Raw genomic sequence first — 23,194 nt, 5'->3', positions numbered from 1 at the left:
TGGCAACAAAAAACATCTAAAAATTTACACTCAAGAAGACATAACATTAAAGATATCTTTAAATACAGGAAACTCCATTATTCCTGTTGATATCCTCCCGTTTACCAACTCAAAGAAACAAATACCAAACAGGGCAAAACCAAAGAGAAGCAGAATGAGGCTCAATGCTAAAATCTCACTTGCCACCCAAGGAGGGGAACTGCCCACGATCCTCAATTGATGGTGCTCCCACATTGTTCGGTATGTTGCCCCCACCATATCCTCCTCTTGAGCCACGACCCCGACCACGGCCACGACCACCAGGGCTGTAGTACCTCTCCCCTTCAGCAGGCTTCAGGAACTCATTAATGCTGACAGACTACACCCAAAATGGCAAACAAAATCAGATACTGGTTGGTAGAACATGGTAATGTCATCCTACTTACAAAGCAAGGATTCCAAATTAGTGAACATAGGGAGTACTAGCACAACCATACTCAAAGCTCCGCTCTACACAAGTGACAACATAATACAGGTAAAAAAAATTGTCGAATCATTAAAACAATTTCCTACACAAGCACACTCCACATGATTCCTAATTATAAATTAAGCAAGTTCCAACTACATCATATGCTAGCAAGAAAATGGGAAAAGGTGGGGAAAGGAGTCAAGGACCACTCTGCACAACTTTAAACATGCGGCCAAGAATTTATAATTCAAGCATTGCTTCACAAAAGCCATCTTTAGTGAATTCTAACATTAAAGATACATTAGTCAGAAAACAATGGCAAACAATTACTTAGAATCGTGTGAACATGCTTCATTTACAAGAAAGAGGCAGGGACCATGAATGGCAAACAATTACTTAGAATCGCGTGAACATGCCTCATTTACAAGAAAGATAGGCAGGGACCATGAATGGAACTACTAAATATATACAACATTCATTTTATGTTTGGTTTGCGGTAGAAAAGAAATGAAATGAAAATTTGAATGGAGACCATGATGATCAATTGATCATTTTGATTCCATTCCTACGTACCAAATGTGTAAGGTCATTGTAAACAACAGAATCTAATCAGCTGGAAACAAGCATACCTTCTTGACTCTCTCCTCTTTGTCAGCAATCTCCTTGCGCTTGTCCTTTTCAGAACCCTGGCAAAAAGCAGCAACACAGCAAAGTCAACATACTTTGCAATAAGTTTCACTTGTTGGGAAGTTGAAAATAATAGCAAACTCAGAGTTAAATGGGTTTCACCAGTTTTATAAATATGTCATCATTGCCCTTCTTGTTAGAAAGCTGTTGCATGGTTTCAAACTCCTTGTCTGCATTAACCTTCCTTTCCTTGGTCTTTAGTGCAAGCAAAGCCTTCCTCTTCTCCTCAAGCACCTTCTCATATTCTTCCAGAGTCATCTCCTATATAGAAATATAATAAAATAGGAAACAACCACAATCACATTATGTACACAGGAGAATTTTGAAGAATACACACTTAATTCAACTAAAATAGTAATGCCAGATAAAGAAATAATATGCATAGTCAATATAAATCAGAATCTCGAATACCAATAAAAAGATCTCATCATGCTTGGTAGAAGAGGTAGAGGAGCACATTGTCCATTATGCTCATCACATAATCAGTGTTGGATATGAAATGGTATGCATCCAAAAATTCAAGACCATGACAGTTGGTATGCACTCAGATGAACAAACCTAAACACAATCCATTGTGGCCATCCCATAACCAGTGCTGGACATGTCATGGTATGGATCCAAAAATTCAAGCTTAAGACAGTTGGAGTGCACTCAGATCACAAAACTTAAACATATTGAGCATTATGTGACAGCTAAAATAACCAAACTATTACTTGCACACTTTATCACACATAGTCGCATGTTAACCCATCTATGTTAACCATTTCTCACAAAGTTACCTTTGCAGCAGATGCAAACTGCTCAACTTGTTTTTGTGGCATGCTTTTTAGTTAATGCAACAAAATCATGCCAGATGGCATTACCACCATATTCATATGCCTAGTTTAATTACAACTTAAGATTGGAAATTTAAATTTCAGCATCTAAACAAAAAAACAATCACCATCTTCACCTCGGGAAAATATTCCTTCAATGAAGAAAATGAACTGTACATTTTCAGGCTATTACTAAATAAATAATCCTTCCTAGATTTATTGCATCAAATACCCAAACTTAACCTCAAGTGAGCATGGAGAACAAATCAAAGTTTAATTGAAGAAAATCAGGTATTCACTCAGATGACCAAACCTAAACAATATGTTGCTTAGTAGAAGAGGTAGAGGTACACAGTCCATTATGCTCACCCCATAACCAGTGGGCATGTCATGGTATGGATCCAAAAATTCAAGCCCAAGACAGTTGGTATGCACTCAGATCACCAAACTTAAAAGATATTGAGCATTAAGTGATAGCTAAATCACCAAACTCTTGACTATTTATCACACATCATAGCATAACCACTTTATGCAAAAAAGTATCATTTATTTTATATACTTTACAAGTATTAACAGGTCCTCAAGCATTGAGCTTGCAAAATTTTTTAAACTTCTAACTGAACCACTATTCAAGTCAATTAATTGAACTTCATTGATTAGCAAATCAAGTTCTGCCAAAAACAGATTTTTGCACAAACAAAGTTACCTTTGTGCAAGATGCAAAGCTGTTCAACTTGTTCTCGTGGCATGCTTTTTAGTTAATGCCACAAAATCATGCCGCACGGCATTAAAGACCATATCCATATCTCTAGATTAGTTAAAACATAAATTTGAAATTTAAATTATTATTTTAACTATTTTTCAGCATCTAAACCAAAAAAAATATCATCTTTCAAAAAAATAGTCCATTGAAGAAAATGAGGAAAAACCGTTTTTTTAAGCTATTACTAAATAAATAATCCTTCCTAGATTTATTGCATCAAATACTCAAACTTAACCTCAAGTGAGCATCAAAAACAAATCAAGTTTATTGAAGAAAATCGGGGGTATATTGGCCACAACTTGAAATGTTAATGTTTTAAAAGATGAAGGTATAATGTAAGGCATTTTAACCCTAAGGAGGAAATGTAAGAACCTCAAAGCATAAGGCAACAAAGAGCAAACCTTGTAAATCTTAGTTTCATAGTATATAAATAGATTACAAGTACATTCGAAAAACAAGGGGAACATGAAAAGTAAAATAATTTAAAAAAATCAAATATCATACTTTTCTGCTAGTTGGTCTTTCTAAGCATACAAACATAGGTGTGCTGGAGAGGAACAGGGAAGGTGAGAGAACTCATAGGATTAGTGTTTTCAAAACAATACTAGTGATTTCAAAATAATCTCCACACAAATCAAATGTGGAAGAAAGAAAGCTTAAGCCATAAATTGACAAACTAGCTAAAAATCCTACCATATCTAATCATATTTCACAGATGCAACCCACCATCATAGTAGAACTCATGGGCTGGTGTTTTCAAAACAATACTAATGACTTCAAAATAATCTCAACACAAATCAAATGAGGAAGTAAGAAAGCTTAAGCTATAAATTGATAAACTATCTAAAAACCCTACCCTATCTTAAATCATATTTCACGGATGCAACCAGCCATAGTATTTGAGTTGATCAGAGAAAACAGTTTAAATAAGAACCAGAAAAAAAAAAAGAGGGGGCGGGGGGGAGTTCAAAGCCTAAGGATGGTTAATCCCTCATACCACAAAGTAACAGTGTAAGGAAGCTGCTACACCATATGACAACAAAAGACTAAGAAATATCCCAACAAAATTATCATTAATGTGCATTATACAAGTTATTGGCATGCTTAGCACCATCTAATTTGCTATCAGATGCCTTCCATTGATGAAAACAACACCATGGCAAAAACAAATGCACTCAAGCACCCAAGCACATTCCACAAGATAAGTAATTACATAACCCTTTTAAAATTAAGGCTTTCTAACTGATGACAGCTTACACATGATAAATAAACAAATCAATTCCTGCTACAGAATGCTTGATAAAAGACAGGACTCAAATAAGTAATTGTTTAATGAGGGTCATTTTTAACCTCTGGAAATCAATGGTTATTTGGAGATCATCCTCTCACTTTAAAGACGTCAGTAACAACTGTCTTCATTTGAGTCATGACATCACTCACAAACACATGTATGATTACATGCGGATCGGCTTAAAACTATTGGTAACCAAGCATTCAAATTCAGTACCTATGCTAGGGTTCATACTCATCTGGCTAAACACCAGCCCAAAAGTTTATAAGACCGTGACAGTTAACAGCCAACTCAAGAACTGACACACCATTCCTAACCAAAGGTCAGTACTTTGCAGCATATCACAGATGTTCAAGGGTGTCAATAAACACTTGAAACTTAACTTAACGCAGTGCAAATAATCAAGAATAAGAATTCAAGCCTACTCGTATGTACTCAAAAAATAATAATAATAATAATAATAATAATTAAGGCCTGAGGGGGGTAAAGTGAGCCAAAATATTTTGTTTCCAACTTCTTTTTGAAAATGAAAACAGTGAATTATAGCTTGCATATTCTATATTCAAGAATGTATATGATTGATTTTACTGACATTTGTTTCCCAACCAAAAAACCAAGAATACTTGTTGTTTAAATCAATTTCAAATTCAACTTTTTTGCTTTCATGCCTTTATAGTAGACAGCCTATTATGAAGAGGGATTTTATGAACACTATCAACAATAATAAAGGGAAAATTGCATTACTTGTCACCTGTTTGTTCTGATAATGTAACAAAGAATAACAATTTAATAAATTAAAATCATATACCCTTACTTTTCAAAGAAAAATTAAATGTTTATAAATATACAGCCATTACAAACAAATACCCTCCACTAGTATCAAGAAATTTTGTTCTCAGACCAAACCTAGCCAGTATATTAATATCACAAACAAATAGGATAATAATATAACTCAAGGCAGGTGAAAGTAGATGGGGGAAATAATTTAAGAATAACTACAATTTTCTAAGGGACTAAACAACAGCGTGCAAGCAAAACAATCATCAAGGACTTAATTTTGTTTGAAACAAAACCAAAAAGAGAAAACAAAAAAGAAAAGAGAAAGGAAATCATCTGATTCTGAGGACAAACAGGAGTAGTAAAAACAACAAAACAGAGCAGGAAAAACAAATCTGAAGCTAATAAAAGGAGGATGGAGAGAAATAAGTCCATGCAGATGGGGATAAACGTGGCAGAGAGAATAAATGAACTGCAACCATCATTTAGGGTACTACTAGATTTTATTTTATTTTTTTAAACTGCAGGATTGAATAATAAAAAGAAAGGCCGATCACCACCAGTCAATGCAATCAAATTCAAAAGAAATGCACCAAAATTGAAACACAACGACATTATTCAAATCCCTTGGCCCCTTTCAGCCCTATAAGTTAAAATGCTATGCTATCCATGATCTGAAGCACCAGATATTATCAAGGATTCACAAAGCCAAACAAACACGCACGTGTGTGTGTGTGAGAGAGAGAGAGAGAGAGAGAGAGAGAGGTCAGAGCGGCATGTGCATTGTGAAGATGAAGATAGCAGCAGCTGCATCATGAGGAGGCAAGGGGATGGATGGGGGGACAAAGTGAGGGCTTTACCAGAGGTTTTTATACAGGGCTTTACCAGGGGTTTTTCAACACAAAGCAAAGCCCCTATTTTTGAAAAAAGTTGTATCCTCTGTTTCTTAACTCAAAAAACACCAAAACATTTTCATATCATTTCCATTAAAGCCTGAGATGTTGTTCTCAGTTCCAAAGTCTTTCAAAAATGAATAAAAAAATATATTTTTTAAGGTTTGCGTGTCACATAAAACTATAGCTGGAAAGTTGACCAAACAGGCTCCACATTTTTTTATTGATTAAGCAAGTTAATATTACATTCCGAGTTAGTACTACAATTCCCATTCCAAAGAGTGCACAATTCTGATTACACAATCTCAGGAGAAAGCATAAGAACAGTAAAACATTATTTAGAACACATTGGGAAATGTATTTTGCCGAACCAAGAAATTTACCTTTTCCTCAGGTTCCTTCTCCTCTGGCTCATTCACAGGATTCTCCTTGTTGGCATCTGCGGCACCATCCTCTCCCAATGGCTTCTCAACAACACCTAGATTTTTCTCGCTTTCATTGACAGGTTCTTCAGCCTCCCTAAGTATGTCAGAAACAACTACATTTATAGCTAAACAAACATATAGCTCAGAAAAATAGCTGCATTTATGTTGTAGCGTAAACATTGTCAATAAAAAAATAATTTAAAAAATCATGATATCACAGTAGGCACTTACGGAGCAATCTCATCAGTGGGGGTACCCCAATTCCCACGACCAGCCCCATCACGCTTAAACTCATTTCTACAAAACATAAACTTAACATTAAATCTACATATAAAACATGAAAAACATAGAAACAAATAGACAAGAATAGGTCATAAGCAAAGAAATGGACATCTGCAAAGTATATAAAGAATGCCAACCCGCGTCCAGTCCCACTACGACGTTCATATAACCTCCTGGGGCGTTCTTCTCCATCTTCTCCATTGCTAAAACCACCACGGCGACCACGAAAACCACCACGAGGTGCACCATAGCTACGCCTCTCAGAAGGCTTCCCGGCCTCTCCATCTTCAGATGGTCTATAACCTCCAGAAAACCCATTATTGCCACTGAATGCATTCTCACTGCTGACTGGATCACGATTAAATCCGCCACCGCCACGCCCTCGACCATATCCACGTCCTCCACCACGGCCCCCTCCACGGACAGGTTCATTTTTTGCCTCCCTTACTACGAAAGAGAAGAAAGATATGTAAGGAGAATGTGGTAAACAAACACAGAAAGAATGAAACAGAACTTCTCTCAAACCAAATTAGCTTCAAAGGAGTTGGCATCAGATTCAGGCTAAAACCGGGGAGAAGGGAGCACTCCCATGACTGCAAATAAAAATTATATAGCATACTTCCACAACTGTGCATTCATCAACAATAACAAACTGCAAAATAAGTTAATTGTCAGCCAAGCAGTGAAAAGGACAGTTTGCATTAAAAGGCTGAAGTACAGAGGCATTTCTTGCCATGACTTTTATCTCCTTTATTTTTTCTTTGGATAAGAATGCCATGATTTTTTAATAAAAATAATAAAAAGATTCTTTCTTGTTACCATAGAGCAGACAGAAATATGACGCAAGATTTATTAATTTCTCATTAAAATATTTAAAAAACGGAGGATTCTTAATTCCATTGAAGAAAAACAGCAAGGGATAGAACAAAGAAACCCAACCAACTTCAATCTACAGGTATAGAGAAAAAAAATGTTAGTAAGGAACCCTAGGAAATAAAATAAACAATACTATTTCCAGCATAGTTCTCAGATATATTAAAAATAAATGAAATGTGGCAAATGTTAAGATGGATAGTTTTTTACATTTTTTCTCTTCACAGAAATCAATGCAGACATTGAACTATATTTTACACTTGTCATTTCCCAAAGGGTCTGATGAGGAGGGAATACTCCTCGAAAAAAAACCACTTGCTTCTTTTTATCATTCCTTTACAAAAAAAAATAATAACAAAAATTGATTTTGCAATCATTGATTAGCTTCTTGGTCACCAAACAAACAATAATTTTTCAAACACAACAACCATATTCAAGGAAAATAGGGTTTTTAATTCTACACCAAGGAATCAACAAAGAGAGAAGGATGCTAATATTGATGAACAGACTAGTCCCATTACCAAGCAACCAACAAAGAGAGAAAAATGTAAATGTCGATGAACGGACTAGTCCTATTCTGCTGTTTAGACTTTTGAGTAGAAAAGCAACATAATATATTATGTATCATACCTTACTGTATTAGTCAAGGGGAAAAATATCACAAAAGAGAAAGAAACAAATTTAAGGCATGTTTGCTATCATTACTTGAAAACCATTCCCCTGATAGAAAACTGGCCATACGAAGACTAAGAACTTCATTTAGCAATGAAATTCCCAACAATGCAATTCAATCATTTTAGTAGCATGTCAGTTTTGGAAATATTCAATAAGAATCATGCAGTGTTTTAATATGCAAGAACCATATCGAGCTTCAAACAAACATAAAAGATTTAAGGGCCTGACCAGTAGCGGAAAACAGTTCTTATTTTCCATTTTCAATTTCCCACTTACAAAAATGCCAAATTTTCGAATTTTCCAACATTTTTCATATAAAGCTAAAAAACCATACGATCTCATTTTCTAGCTTCTCTAAGCAAATGTTGGGAAAATGGAAAACAACGTGGCATTTTTTTTATACTGTTTTGAAAGAAATGAAAATAAAACTGTAGTTGAGCAAAAGGCCTGGAAATGTTCTAATTTCAGTTCTAGAAAAATATAAAATTAACCAAAAAATATAGATGCGAGGCATAGAAAAATAAAATTTACTCAGCCCAATTAACAGATGATAGCCAAAAATTCTTCACAATACAATAGCAATGACCAAAACTTACATTTATGGAACAAGATCTAATGTAAAACAGCATACCCACTAGTCCCCATCATCTAGTGACAGGAAGATAACCTTGTGTTCATTTGTCATATGATAGAATTTATAAAAAAAAAAAAAAAAAAAACTTCCAAATGATACCGTACAATCCAAACAGAATACAGTTCAGACATGAAACTATGAGCACGAGGATGGATGAGGCTACATCGCTATATAAAATATTTAAGCAGCTTTAAATACCGATCCCTGCGCACTAATATAACTGAAGTCTACTATTTGAGGTCGGAAGAATCATTTGACGCCTGGTCTAATGTTAATCTAAATAAATTACAAGCGAAACCAGCCAATGTGCCAAAAAAATGTACTCTAAATTTTTATAGAAAACTAAAGAGAATACGTCGACAAACAGGTAGCTTGATATTCAATACTTGATTTTTTTTGTTTTCCTATATCTTCAAGAAACCAAACAAGTAATTGCCACAAAAAATAGACAATCTTAAAAATCCAAATTAAATACGAAACAAAAATACCAAAAATGAAGGAAAGATCACCAGACTGAGCAGGAGGTACAGGCTTGAAGGGCATCTTAGCTTGCTTAGGAGGCTGAGCTTTTGTGCCGCCTTGCGCCGGAGGCGAAGATTGCTTTGGCGCAGCGAGCTTATGCTGCTGAGCAGCGATGAGCTGACTGGGGTCGTCGTTGTCGTCATCCCCCAAGAGATCGAAAGGGTTTGCGGTTGCCATTCCTGTGTTTCTGAAAACCCAAACTGTTATTGGATATTTGCGACAACCACGAAACCCCTAGTTGTTCCTATTTCCCAACTCCATCGATCACTATCGAAGGGGAACCTAGAACAAACACAGTTCGCAGAGAAACTGAGACTGAAAGAGCTGAGGGGGTTTGAAAACCCTAGCCGAAAGTGGCAGAGAGCGACGAAGAGCAAAACCTAATCTTAAAAACCCTACTGGGCAATTTTCTGGTGCGGGCGGGTCTATGCTAAGTCTTGAGTTCTTTGTTTATTAGTCGTTGATAAGGAATACTTCAACACAAGTTACCAACACTTTCGTTTACTCTCACTTGATTTAGAATTTGAGAGTGATAAAGAATTATTTCTAAAATGATGTCGTAAATTGGACGAGCAATGGCTTTGCCCACTTGTAAAAAAATAATTTTATTTTTTAATTTTAAAATAATTATAAAAATATTTTTTCAAGTTTTAAAAATTATATTAAAAAATTAGAAAATATTTATTTATTGTGAAAAGCTGAAAAACAAAGTAATATTTTATTAATTATTTGAAATTTTTTATAAAAAAATTCACAATTAAAGAGTTTAATCATGAGAATGTTTCCTCAATTTAATATATTTAAATTTCAATATATATTTTCTTGTTATTTGTGTCACGTAACATTTGATTGCCCATACACTATTGCCAAAAAATGGTTCCCGTGAAAATGATTTATATCGAGCAAAAAAATAAATTAAACAAAAACAAACAAAAAAATCAATTATCTATGACTCGGAATTTATTATGTGATTTTTTATTTTGTAATTGATGAAATTGAATTTATGGATAATTTTTTTTATAAATAAAAGAAATGACAATAAAAAATAAATCTAGTCTCGTTGCACTCTCACTGAGAATAGATCATTTTGTCATTATGAAAATGTAAAAATAGAAAACTTAAAGAATAAGAAAACAATATGAGATCGAGAGGTGTAAAAACGACGGATTTGAGATAAGAGACACGCCTAGGTATATAAGTTAGATCTTATGATGGAGCTCAGCCACGTGATTTATGAGGTCATCTATTTGAATTGTCTCTATACACAACTTGAAAAATGATACATGTTCCTAACATGTTAAAATCTACTTTATGTTATGGGTTTGGATCTTATTTCCGTAAGGAAAAGTGATTAAGCACATTATAACATATGAATCACCAAACTTTATAAATAGAAAAGATCCTTATATAGTATAAACGTCATTTGTTTGGTCAATGAGTTTGTACATATACCTCTTGCCAACTTAAATATTGAAGAGTTTTTGAAGTATGTTTAAGTACTTGTTTTTTAAGATGTCTCAAATGGTGATACGGAATAATTTGGAATCACTTTATGTAGGAGTGCTTTTCAGAAAAAATAAATAAATAAATAAGTTAAATTTAATAAGTGTTATAACAAGTGTTGAATTTAAAAGTAATGAAAGTTATAAGCAATGTTTGGTTGTATTTAAAATAAGTAATATTTAGATACTTACTTTTATTGTAAGGTATTGTATAGGGGTGAGCATGATTCTGTTAAAATCAAGTTAATTGAATAAATTCGGTTGGTTCAGTTTAGTTAAAAATTTATTCGGTTCGGTCTGATTTTCATTTTCATTAAATTTTGATTTTCGATATTCGGTTCGATTCTTGGGTTCAATTAATTCGGTTAACCGAATTGACCAAATAGTATACATTAATAGAAAATAATTATATATATTACATATTAAAATATTAAAATATTTTATATATTATATATATACTAAAATTTTATTTATTTTTTATAATATATATATATATTCAAAAATTTTCGATTAATTTCTATTAATTAACCGATTTCACTCAACCAACCGACTCTTCACCCCTAGTACTATATGATTATTTTAAAATATATTTTAAATTACAAATATCAATATTTTTTAATTAATAATTTCAAAATAACTATTTTAATTATTTATAATCAAAATTTAAATATTTACTATTAAAAAAATAATATAAGTCTATCATTTTTAATTAATAATAATCTTGTTACTAATGTAACTTATAACATATTACTATTATATGAAATTATAATAAAAATAATATTATTAATTAAAATTAAAATATTAATTTTTTAATGTTAATTTAAATTAATAAGTAGTTATTGTTCAATCTATAATTGAATTATAATAACAACTACGTATTTTTAAATATCTTTTAAATCAATATATTTATATTTATATAATTTAAAATATAAATGGTAATTATATTAATTTTATAATTAAGATTTAAATTTTCTCTATTAACTAAACTAATGTAATATTATTTATTAATTAACTATAATTTTGTTATTAATTTATACTTATAACATTATGTTAGAAATTATATTAATAACTAAATTAAAATTTTAGTTTATTTAATGCTAATTTAAATTTATAGATGGTTTTTTTACTAATTTTAAAATTTTATTATATTTTATTAATAATTAATATGTTATAGTGCAAAATATTAATTTTAAATTAATAATTATGTTGATTATTTTTAATTAAAATTTAAATATTTTTATTAAGTAAAAAATATAATATTATTTTTTGAATGACAATCATCTTGTTCTTAATTTATACTTAGACATATGATTATCATATTAATTTATGTTAAAATAAGATTATTAATTAAATTAATATTTTTAATTTTGATATTATTTTTAATTAATGGATGGTTTTTCTTCTTCATTTCAGAATTGAATTATGTTTCATTGTTAATTAATATGTATTAGAATACATAATAAAATAATATATAATTATCTTTTAATATATATTTTAAATTATAAAATAGTCACTAAATTTTTTTATATTTGTAAAAGTGATCGCGTCTATGAACAATGCCTGTTATAAGTGACCAAAAAATTATCTCAGATTGCTGATCAAAATTTACTTAAGTTAAAAAGGTGGTTATGGAAAAACACTTATTGCAATAAGTGTTTGTTATGGTACAAGTCAAACGCAACTTTTTAGTAGAACTGTTTATGTTAACTTTGGTGTGATCCCAAGAAAGGGGGTGAATTGAGTTTTAAAATATTTTAGTTAATTTAAACAGTTATACCGATTCACCACAGTTCATATCTCACTCAATATAATAGTGTATATGAAAAATGATGAAACTATACGTTCAACCATACATGTGCGGCATATCTCATTTAACTCAAATGTGTGCATGCAAATAATTATAACTGTAAATGAAAGCATACACATGTGAAAATTGAAGTACGAAAATTTAAATGAGAGAGAGAGAGAGAGTGACACAAGATTTATTATCGAGATTTAACCAAACCATCCTACGTCCCACTTTTGGGCGTACCCCCCAAGGATTACACTATCCCTACTCACTTAAATGGATGGAGTAGAAGCCGTTACAACCTCTCCTTACGGGGCGAGGTAAACCCCAACTCAATTACCAGGCTAAGCCCAACTGGTCTTTCTTACAGGGCGGAGACACCCCAGTTCAATTTTCGGGATGAATCGAATCGGTCTCACTTACGGAGCTGAGATTCCCCAATTCAATTTATGGGCGGAACCCAACCAATCTCACTTACGAGACTAAGACTCCCCAGTTCAATTTACGGGATGAACCCATCTGATACAATAAAAATCATTTTGTACATAATACAATGCTTCTAAATACAATGCTTCTAAATACAAGCATGGATGTACATATTAAAAGCTCTAATGCACTCTTAAAATTAATGCCCAATAGAGTAAGGATGTTTTCAAAATAATTGTGCAATATTTGAGTATGATATATAAACGAAATTTTTGTACAAATGAAAAGTATATGATCTTTGATTTAAAATAGAGTATGCAATAAAATACTTCAAAGATCTTAAAACTTACAAAAAGTTTCTCTGAAAATATTTATCAGGAAAATAATCAAGAGACACCAAGATTTACTCTCTATAATAAATTTAAAACAACGAAAGAATTTATGAGAGTAAAATGTTTTTGGTAAAACAAATGTCCAATCAAAAAATGAATACACTCTTTCAAATGATTTTCCAAAGAGTAATAAAAAGAGTTTGGGAAGTATAAAATTTACCCCATAAAAGATTTTTGAAATAGAGATTGAAACGGGGGAACTTTGATTAAAAAACGTTTGAGAGAATTTTAAACTTAATTAAAGTTGCTAATATAGAGTAAAGAATGGGTATTTATAGAGTCTAGGAGATTTTTGACCGTTGGGGACACGCTGAGTATTATTAGGAAAGTTTAATTAATTTTTAAACCCGTTTTAGCATTTAAAAATACCGCAACCTAAGAGGTTCAGTCGCCCGATCCTTAGGGTTGGTCACCCAAAGAGACACAAAGTTTGTATTAGGTTCAGATGACTGTGGGTGAGAACGTTTGTAGTGACCCAAAGAATTGTGGTATTTAAATAATAAAAGAATGAGGGAAAGGAAATTATAAAGGGGATCACAAAAGGTCCTCGTCAACGAACGTGAAGAGTTTGTCAACAAAAGTGGCTTATTGGGATCGTTGAGAATGACACGTGTCTCGTCGACGAGAAGATACCGAGAGACTATATTCAGTTCTGAATTTCGTCAACGAGTAATAGGTGTTCGTCGATGAACTTCCTTTGTGGTTTCGTCCCTTTCCCCTTCTCTCTAAGATTTTGGACCAGATTCTTGTCGGTTCGATGATTCGAGGCCACCACGACACTCTTGGCAAAGTTCTCTTCAAGTTTGCTGAAGTGGATCATTGGTGGGGTTAACTTTGACTTCATCCAAAATTCAAGGTAAGGTTTTTTATTTAATATTTGGCTTTCCTATAGTTGTACAAAATATAGTAGTCGAAAAAATACTGAAGTTTTGTTCAAGAGGATATTGTTTTCAGGGTGTTGAACGGGGAACCCTGCGGGCATAAGACTAGATTTTGTAGAAGCTTTTTAGAAATCAGGTAAGGGGATAAACTAAGTCAAGATTTTATGAAAACATATTTATTATTTTACAGCATTTAATTTTAGATAAATATGTATTATGTAGAATTATGTTGGGAATAATGTTGTTGATTAGAAATATGAATAATACATATTTTGTGTGGCATGAGTAAAATTTACCATGAAAAATTATGATGATGAAATATTATGTTGACAAAATAAGTATGTTTTTACTGCTTCTAGGAAAATGTTAAAATGATACAGAGGTTTTTATATGATACATCGGGGTACGGGCCAAGGTTTTTATGTAATATCTCAGCGTACAGGCCGAGGTTATTATATGATATATCAGCATACGGGCCGTGATTTATAAAATACAAAATGTCAACGTAAGGGCCGAAGATTTTTATGATATGTGTTATGCAAAATTATATGAAGATATTAACTTGACAGTTATTATTATGAAATAGTCATGTAGTATTATTTGGAAATATGTTATATGTTATCGGAACCTGGTTGGTTTGGTTTAGTCTTACACAAAGCGTAATACCGTAGTTATGTGATCACGATCATGATTATGTTAGTGCTACCGCTTCTCGTACGGGGCAATGGGAGATTGGCAGTCGATGTGGTTTATTGTAGTGCAGGTGTACCTCTGATGTACGGACCATGAGGGACAAACCCATCGTACTTATAGACTTTTGTTTTGACTCGACAGTGTTCGGTCAGCCATTGTCGGGTCCCACCTTCGAGTCACACAACCCAATCATATGGGGGTAAGACATGACGCCAACCAGCTAACCATCTAGGATGTTTTTTATATACAGTTATATGAGATGATTTATGTATATGGAAATTCGATATGATATATCATGTTATGATTATATATGTTTTCTCATATATGATACAGACAGTTTTATCAAGTATGTTTATATACTGTTATATGTAAACACGAAAATACTCATGTTGTCACACATTGACATTAGTTTATTTCCCTTACTGAGAGGTGTCTCACCCCAAATTATATAAACGTTTCAGGAGCCCCAGATAGAAGAGCAGATAAAGTTTCATAGTGTTAGGATTCAGTTGTTTTACCCTATCTGAAGGGTAAGTCTTTTGTTAGGGTCAGATGGATTTTTAGATGGCGACCCTAGGACTCTCTTTGATATTTTGGGGTTGTATATCTTCATATGATGGTGGTAGTAAACTCTGGTATTGTGTTGAATGGTAATTTGTTATGTATATGTTATTACATTTCCTGCTGCTTAGGTATCAATACTGTATATCAGGTATACCCTAGTACCATGGGTTTAGGTGGGTTATGTTTTATCAGGATGATTATGATTTTCCAGGATTATTATATTAGATATTATTGGGAAAAAATATGGTAAAATAAGCAGGTCGTTACACTGATTTCCTGAAGCCGTAGGTTTGGGCGCCCTGTGCATGGTTCGGTCTATCGGTTCATAAGGTCCGATCGCCCGGGGCCTTTTTGAACTACAAGTTCGATCGACTAGGGACAGTGGAAAATTTAGTGACCAAGGTTCAATCGACCATGGAAGCTACGTTCATTTTTAGTTCGGTCACCCGAGGCTTCAATCAACTAGTTGACATTTTGGCCAACTGTGTGTTCGATCAACCAATGGCTATAACACATAAATTGGTCGGTCGTACGAGGCTTTTAATTAAGCCTAAAAAACCCAATGTCAGTCGACCCCTGTTTTTGCCCCAATTTAAACCCTAAGAACATTTTAAAACCTTTGTATGATGTTAACTTTTATGAAAAAAGTTTTTGATGAAAAATTCAATGTTCTAAGGTTTGTTTATGACCTTTGGTTCCCTACGGTCAGTCAACGGTTCTGTCTAAGCATTCAAACATATCATATAGATGCATGCATTATTATAGACCAGATAATATAAATATAAATGCAACTATAATAAAGAATAAACGTGTTTTTCTTCTTTTTGCACTTCTCTTCATAGAATACGTAAAGCTATTATGTGAGCTTTAAGTTATGTCTTGACTTCCATTTCTCCTGTATTTTGTATCCGTGCTGACATGTAAACCTATTCACACACTAAATGCGCACATAAGATACATATGTTTTGTCAGTATCAAAGTAAGGATTAGACTCAAAAAGTCAATATTTTATTTTAAGTAATAAATATTATAAAATTTTAATTTCAAGAATTCTAATAGAATTATTTTGAGGATTGATTTCCTAAATGAATACACTCTTTTAAAATTTCTTGGAGTGGTAGAATTATTATATTTCTAATAAAACAATCCTAAAATATATGTGACTCAATATTTAAAGAAAATCTGACGAATATTAAATTTAAAACAATTGATTTGATTTCGTAATCATGCATTTAGTTAGGTTAGTTAATATGTCATGTATATTACACGTGATTGTATATTAATAATATTGCCTAAAATATTTCATAATTTTAAATAATTTATAAGTGTATTTTTCAAAACAAATCAACAATATTTTGTCATAATTTAGTTTATTAAAATATGATTATTCGAAACACATGAGATATTATTATAATACAATGCATGTATAGGGACGTGAAAAAAAAACTAAAAACATAATGTACAACATGACACAAATACTCTAATTAAAATAATGACAAATATTTAATTTTAATAATCACATAAGATTATAAATGAAAAACTAATAAGTCCATTTTTCATTACTTTTTTATTATATACTCAATATATAACCCCTCTTCCTAAAAAAATATTAATAACTTTATTATGATTTCTAAATTGTGTTTTGTTACCTAAAATCTTAATTTTATTTTTTATTTATTTAACAGTCAATTAATAATTTTAAAAAATTTTAAATATTTGGAGGGTACTTTTAGGTCTAAAATTTCATTTCTATTTTTTCATATTATATTATTATTTATCAAAATGATGTCAGAAGTTTTATAATAATTTTGGAAAATACAAGAGAAAGTTACCTATTTTATTTTGGGATGTACATTTTATTTAGCATTTATTTTATTTTTTAGGTTTAGAGTTTCACGTATCTAAAATAGATTTTATTTTGGTTGAATTTATTTTCTTTTAAGACTATTTTGTATTGATTTAAAAATATTTTTTTTGCCACAAAATAATTTACTTTGTTCATAATATTTGTTTGAATTAGTGTATTCCCAAGAGGGGAGGGTGAACTCGGTATTTAAAATTTATTCCTAAGTATGCCCAAATTAGCAGCAGTAATACTCAACCTCGGGTCTGTCTATATACTTATAAACCCAAATGCGCAGATAAATGTAAGATATGGAAATTAAATTATGCGCAACATTCACACAATAACATACATATGCCAGAATATAAATTACGAAAATATAAAAAAGGGCACACACGATATGTTATTGGGGTTCGGTCAATACTGGCTCCGTCCTCGCCTCAGCTCACAAGCCCGAAGATTCCACTATGGCTCACTTAACGGGTGGAGCGGCACCGATTACAACCAGGTCAAATTACTAGGGCTGACCTTAACCTTTACAAACTCTCCTTGCGGGGAGGAGAAGACCCTAGGTCAACTTCACAGGGCTGATCCCAACCTGATCCTTACAAGCTAAATCAAACCCCCTCAGGTCACGCCTGAAATAAATACAATGAAATACAAATTTGTGTACAATTCAAATTACTTCTATCACAAGCAGATTATGTACCGATACCCACATGTAATAATCAACGCACTCCAACTATAAGTTTAGTGCAATATGTGTGCTAACACTCAATCTTAAGTCAATATTCAATCAAGTACAGGAGTGTATTATCAAGTTTATCTTTGAAACAATGTATAGATATATATCTCAATCACAATTTAGGGTTTCAAAGATTTTCATCAAGTGCAATCAAAATATCTCTAAAAATGTTTTTCTCAAGATTCTAGCAACAAGAGATATTCGAAAAAATAAGCTTGTGAAAAATAATATTTACACAATCAAAAAACACAAGCTTTAGGTGTCTTGCAATTCAAATGTCAAGAACCACAAGCTACAAGGTTTCCCGCACAATAGGTTTATTAAATTAAATCGGAGGAAAACCTTGGCTAAGCTCTCAATAAAAAATAATCAAGCAATCACTTAAAGAGAGATTTTAGCAAATAGGAATATTATAGAATCACTCAAGAATACTCTCGCACAATAAGATTTTTCAAATGAATGAGCAAAGGATGAGTATGAGGGTTTGAATGTGAAGAAATAACTCTAAAAAATTCAGAGGAAATTTTGCTAATCAAGATCCCTAATCTTTACTTAATTTGTGCAAATGAACATATATATATATAGGCACACTCAAAAATATTACCGTTATGACACAAGGATAATTATTAAAATTGTTTTAAATGTGTTTAATAAAATTAACCCTGTTTTACCCCAATTAACAGCGGTAAAAATTAGGCCAACCCGAGAGTTTCGGTTGATCGAGCCATAGGTTCGGTTGCCCAAACAACACATGAAGAAAAGTAATTTTTTAATTTTAGGTGTTTGAAAAATGGTTCGGGTGGCTGAATTAGGCGATTTTCAAAATATCCGAGATTCGGTCGCTTGGACTTAAGTTCGATCTGCCGAATTTGCATGTTCGGTCGTCCGAGGTCAAAATGACCCTGGAGTTCAAGCGCCCAAGTTTTTTGAAAATTTAGAATAATATATTCGGTCGACGAAGAACGTTACATTCTTTTTAGGTTCAGTCACCCAAAATCAGGTCAATATTTTGACTTTCCAACGGTTTGGTTGACCGAGGCGTTTTCAACGCCAAGGTTCAGTCCCCCGAAGACCTTACAATTTTCATTTTTGGTCCTATTTTTTAGGCTAATTTACGTGTAGAGACATAAGGTCAATCTATGGTCTATGCTTTTAAATTTAGCCTAAAAATCTGGCGTCGGTCAACCGAAGGGTGATCCCTAAGGTCCATCTATGGTCTTGAGCTTGTAGTTCCTACCATCATGACATGCACTAATTATTACAGACCTTGGAATATAATTATAGACCCAAAATGAAATATAAAATATAAAAATACACCTTAAGATACACAAGGGCTTCATCCTCTGCTCCTTGGCAATTCCATGGATTACACCGAAAAATATGTTCATTCTGATGAAGTTTTGAGAAATATGAACAAAGATTCTTATTGCTGTCAATGGAGAAATCTTCCACACCTTTTCACTTTATTGTATCAGCATATCTACACATATACAAACTCTATTCTAGGCAAGAAAACTAAAATCTAGTCTCACATTTACAGCACATAATATTTGATATTTATTACAAACATAATGTCAGCCTATAAATCAGGACTTGTGATTGAGAGCTTTATTTGAGGAATATTTCCTTATACACCCCCGCAAGATGGAGTAGCCATCGGCTAAGCCAATCTTGATTTTTAGAGTCTGCATGCGTTGTCGTGATAATGACTTCGTCATTAAACCTGCTAGCTGATCTTAAGTGTTGACATGTCGAACATTGAGAATTTTGTTTTGAACCATATCACGAACAAAATGTAGATCAATGTGTATGTGTTTCATCCAAAAGTGCTGGATAGGATTGTAACTAAGATGTGTCGCACCCAGATTATCACATAACAATGTTGGTGTGTGTTTTATTGATAGCCCAAGTTCTTTGAATAACGATAGTAGCCACACGGTTTTAGAGGCAACATTGGCAAGAGATTTATACTCAGCCTCGTTTGATGATCTTACAACAGCTTTCTATTTTTTTGAACTCCATAAAATGGGATTAGAACCAAGGAAACTTATGTATGTTGATGTGGATGTATGATCATCAAAGTTTCCTGCCCAATCAGCATTGGAATATGTGGTAATAGCAAAGCTATAATTTTTTTTAATACCAGAGAAGTTGCTTTGCTGCGACCGAGTGAGTTATGGTGGGTTTATGCATAAATTGTGAAAACTTATTTACTAAAAAACAAATGTCTGGGCGTGTGAGGGATAAATACTAAAGGCCTCTAATAACACTTCGAAACTCGGTGCTATCAAATGATGTTGTTACATCAACGAGCTTGAGAGCCATGCCTGTAGACATCGGGGTAGATACTTCCTTTGTTCCCATCGTATTTGCTTTTGAAAGAAGGTCTTGAATGTATTTGTGCTAGGATAGGAAAAGACTGAATGTTGTTGGAATGACTTCCATGCCCAAGAAGAAATGAAGCTGGTCCATGTCCTTTATGGAGAATTGAATTCCAAGTTGTTTAATGATATAAGATAAAAAAATTGGATCGCTGCCAGTGATGACCAAATCATCCACATATACCAATAAATAGCACAGAACAAAGTTTTGTTGGTAGATAAACAAGGATGAGTCTGCCTTTGAATTCTGAAACCCGAGACTCACGATAGCAATTTTGAATCCTGGGGGTTGGGCCATATAAACTGTTTCAGTTAATTGGCCAAGCAAAAAGGCATTGTTAACATCAAGTTGTCTTAAGGGCCATCCCTGCATTACAACAATTGTTAGAATAGTTCGAATTGTTGCAGGCTTCATAACGGGGCTAAAGGTTTCCTTGTAATCCAACCCAAGACGTTGATTGTAGCCTTTGGCAACAAGTCGTGCTTTAAAACGATTTATAAACCCATCAGGTTTTTGCTTGACTAGGAATATCCATTTGCACCCTACGGGTTGACAATTAGGTGGGGGAGGGACCAGTTCCCATGTGCCAGGGCGCATAAGGGCAGTGAGTTCTTCTGACATGACTATTCTCCACTGTGGTTCAAGAAGAGCTTGTCCCACACAAGTTGGTTCAATGGTGTAACGACCTGCCTATTTAACTATATATATATATATATATATATATATATATATATATATATATTTCCACAATAACAACATTTATAATGATCATGATAACCTGTTATACTAACATAAACATGATCAACTCGGACCCATGGGTACCAGGGATATACTTGTCATACATCTTTGATACCTAAGCAGCGGAAAACATAAATTACTTACATGTCATTCAACCAGTCACAATACCAGAGTTCTACTAAATCTGACATATATATATATAAACATCCCAAAAAGACCAATAAATATCCTAGGGTCATAACCCAAAAACCCATCTGACCCTAACTCAACGACTTACCCTTCTAACAAGGTAGCTCAGTCAAACTCTACTGCTGCGGAGCTATATTCGCCCTTTTATCTGGATTTCCTAAAATGTTTATAATGCTGGGGTGAGACACCTCTGAGTAAGGGAAATAAACTAACATCAGTGTGCGGCAACATGGGTATTTCCGTGTGATGTATATATATACTGTACATAAATCATTTCTGTAAAAATAGTCCATTTAATTTCTAAATAAACATAATCAGTCATATCGTACATATTATGCTATATTTCTATAACATGTAAATCATTTTATATAATTGTACAATACATGAAATAATACCCTAGATGGATAGCAAGCTGATGTCATGTCTTACCCCTACATGACTAGGTTGTGCGGCCCGAAGGCGGGACCTAGCAGTGGTTGGCTGACCACACCAAGTCAAATATAAGTCTATAAGTACGATGGACTTTCTCCTCTTAGTCCGGACTACCAGAGGGACACCTGCACTACCATGAAGCCTCATCGACTACCATCTCCCACACTCTATCTGAGATGTGTGGTAGCACTAACATGAACATGAACTTGAGCATATAGTTGTGGTACTGTGCTTCGTGAAACTAAACTAAGTCATCCGAGTTCTGATATCATATAGTACGTTTCATATACTGTTACATGGTTGTTTCATATTTATAATAATATCTAACATGATAGTATTTTTCATGAAATCTAACATATCATACATAATCATGGCATTTGCATCAGCATATCATAACATGTAGGTCACGACATCTGCATCGGCCATATCATAACATATAAATCACGGCATCTGCGCCGGCCATAACATAACATACTGTATCATGAAATTTCTATATTGTTTAACATAATATTTCAAAACCATAGTTATTGTGTTGTTTTTATGGTTTTCCTGAAAACTGTCATAACATGCTTATTTTGAAGAAAACATAATATTTTGGTATAACATAATTTTCATGGAAAGTCATACTCATGCCACACAAGTGTAAGTAATGTTCTAACATAAAATCTAAACTAAAATCATATTTCCTAACAAAATGAATTAAAATCATTTCCTTATTCAATAGCAGTATTTCCAAACACAGTTCCATATCATACATATTTTTTATGAAAACAAATGTTGTATAATAATAAATAATTTCATGAAAAATGCTGACTTAGTTTATCCCCTTATTTGACTTATTGAGAAGCCCACAAATTTAACCAAACTTGCACTTGTGGTGTTCCCAGCTCAACACCCTGAAATTCACATTTTCCTAACAAAATTCCAATATTATCTCACCTCATACATTTTTCTCAGTCCCGAAATACCAAATAACTTATAAAACCTAAAATAACTAACTTACCCAGATTTTGGGTGCCCAAGTTGGCCTAACCTGAAAACAAAGGTGTAGTCCTAAGAGGGGGGTGAATTGGGTTTGAAATTTTTCTTTTAATTCCTTTTAAGAATCCTTAACCTCTTTTACTTCTTTTAATGAATTCTTGACTTCTTGTTGATTTATCCAATACACAACAAATATTTAAGTCTCTATACAATTCACAACCACACAATTATTTAATCAATCAAGTAACCAATCAATCAACCAAACCAATCAACAATCAAAGTGTTCAATCCACAAAATTTAATATTCAGCTTTCAGTTTTTGTTAGTTTGCAGGCCTGTATATATGATTTTGATTCAATCTCTTAAAGTAAAGATTGATAATGTAAGTTTGCTGATATAAAGCTTTGTAATAATGGATTTACTTTCTCAAAATGAAGTGCAATATAGAATCCAACACTCTTTCCAAAAGTTTAGACTTTAAATAAACTTTCAGTTAAAGAGTTTTTGGGTGTTAACCAATCAATGTACTTTCTTACGGTTTCCACAAAGTAT

General features: G+C 32.9%; 1 protein-coding gene across 1 annotated transcript; it reads right to left on the bottom strand.

Annotated features, from left to right (window-relative positions):
- Positions 1-23: 23 nt before the first annotated feature.
- Positions 24-9,533, bottom strand: LOC131164370 (RGG repeats nuclear RNA binding protein A). Its single transcript, XM_058121510.1, has 7 exons — positions 9,073-9,533; positions 6,519-6,828; positions 6,331-6,396; positions 6,058-6,193; positions 1,238-1,396; positions 1,078-1,134; positions 24-358 (listed from the first exon to the last, which is right to left on the bottom strand). Exons 1-7 carry the CDS (start codon positions 9,260-9,262, stop codon positions 176-178), a joined length of 1,101 nt encoding a protein of 366 aa, XP_057977493.1. The 5' UTR covers positions 9,263-9,533; the 3' UTR covers positions 24-175.
- Positions 9,534-23,194: the final 13,661 nt, after the last annotated feature.

The sequence above is a fragment of the Malania oleifera genome, chromosome 9 (genome assembly GCF_029873635.1).
Source record: "Malania oleifera isolate guangnan ecotype guangnan chromosome 9, ASM2987363v1, whole genome shotgun sequence".
Classification (NCBI taxonomy): domain Eukaryota; kingdom Viridiplantae; phylum Streptophyta; class Magnoliopsida; order Santalales; family Ximeniaceae; genus Malania; species Malania oleifera.
Note: the sequence above shows the minus strand (reverse complement) of the source record. Positions and strands in the feature narration are given on the sequence as shown.

What these genes read in the sequence shown, in the direction of transcription:
- LOC131164370 (XM_058121510.1), bottom strand. Translation starts at nt 9,262, where the DNA reads ATGGCAACCGCAAACCCTTTCGATCTCTTGGGGGATGACGACAACGAC. An exon ending in AGAAGGAACCTGAGGAAAAG is followed by an intron (nt 1,397 to 6,057) that starts GTAAATTTCTTG and finishes ATTTCTATATAG; the next exon opens with GAGATGACTCTGGAAGAATA. An exon ending in ATGACATATTTATAAAACTG is followed by an intron (nt 1,135 to 1,237) that starts GTGAAACCCATT and finishes GCTTTTTGCCAG; the next exon opens with GGTTCTGAAAAGGACAAGCG.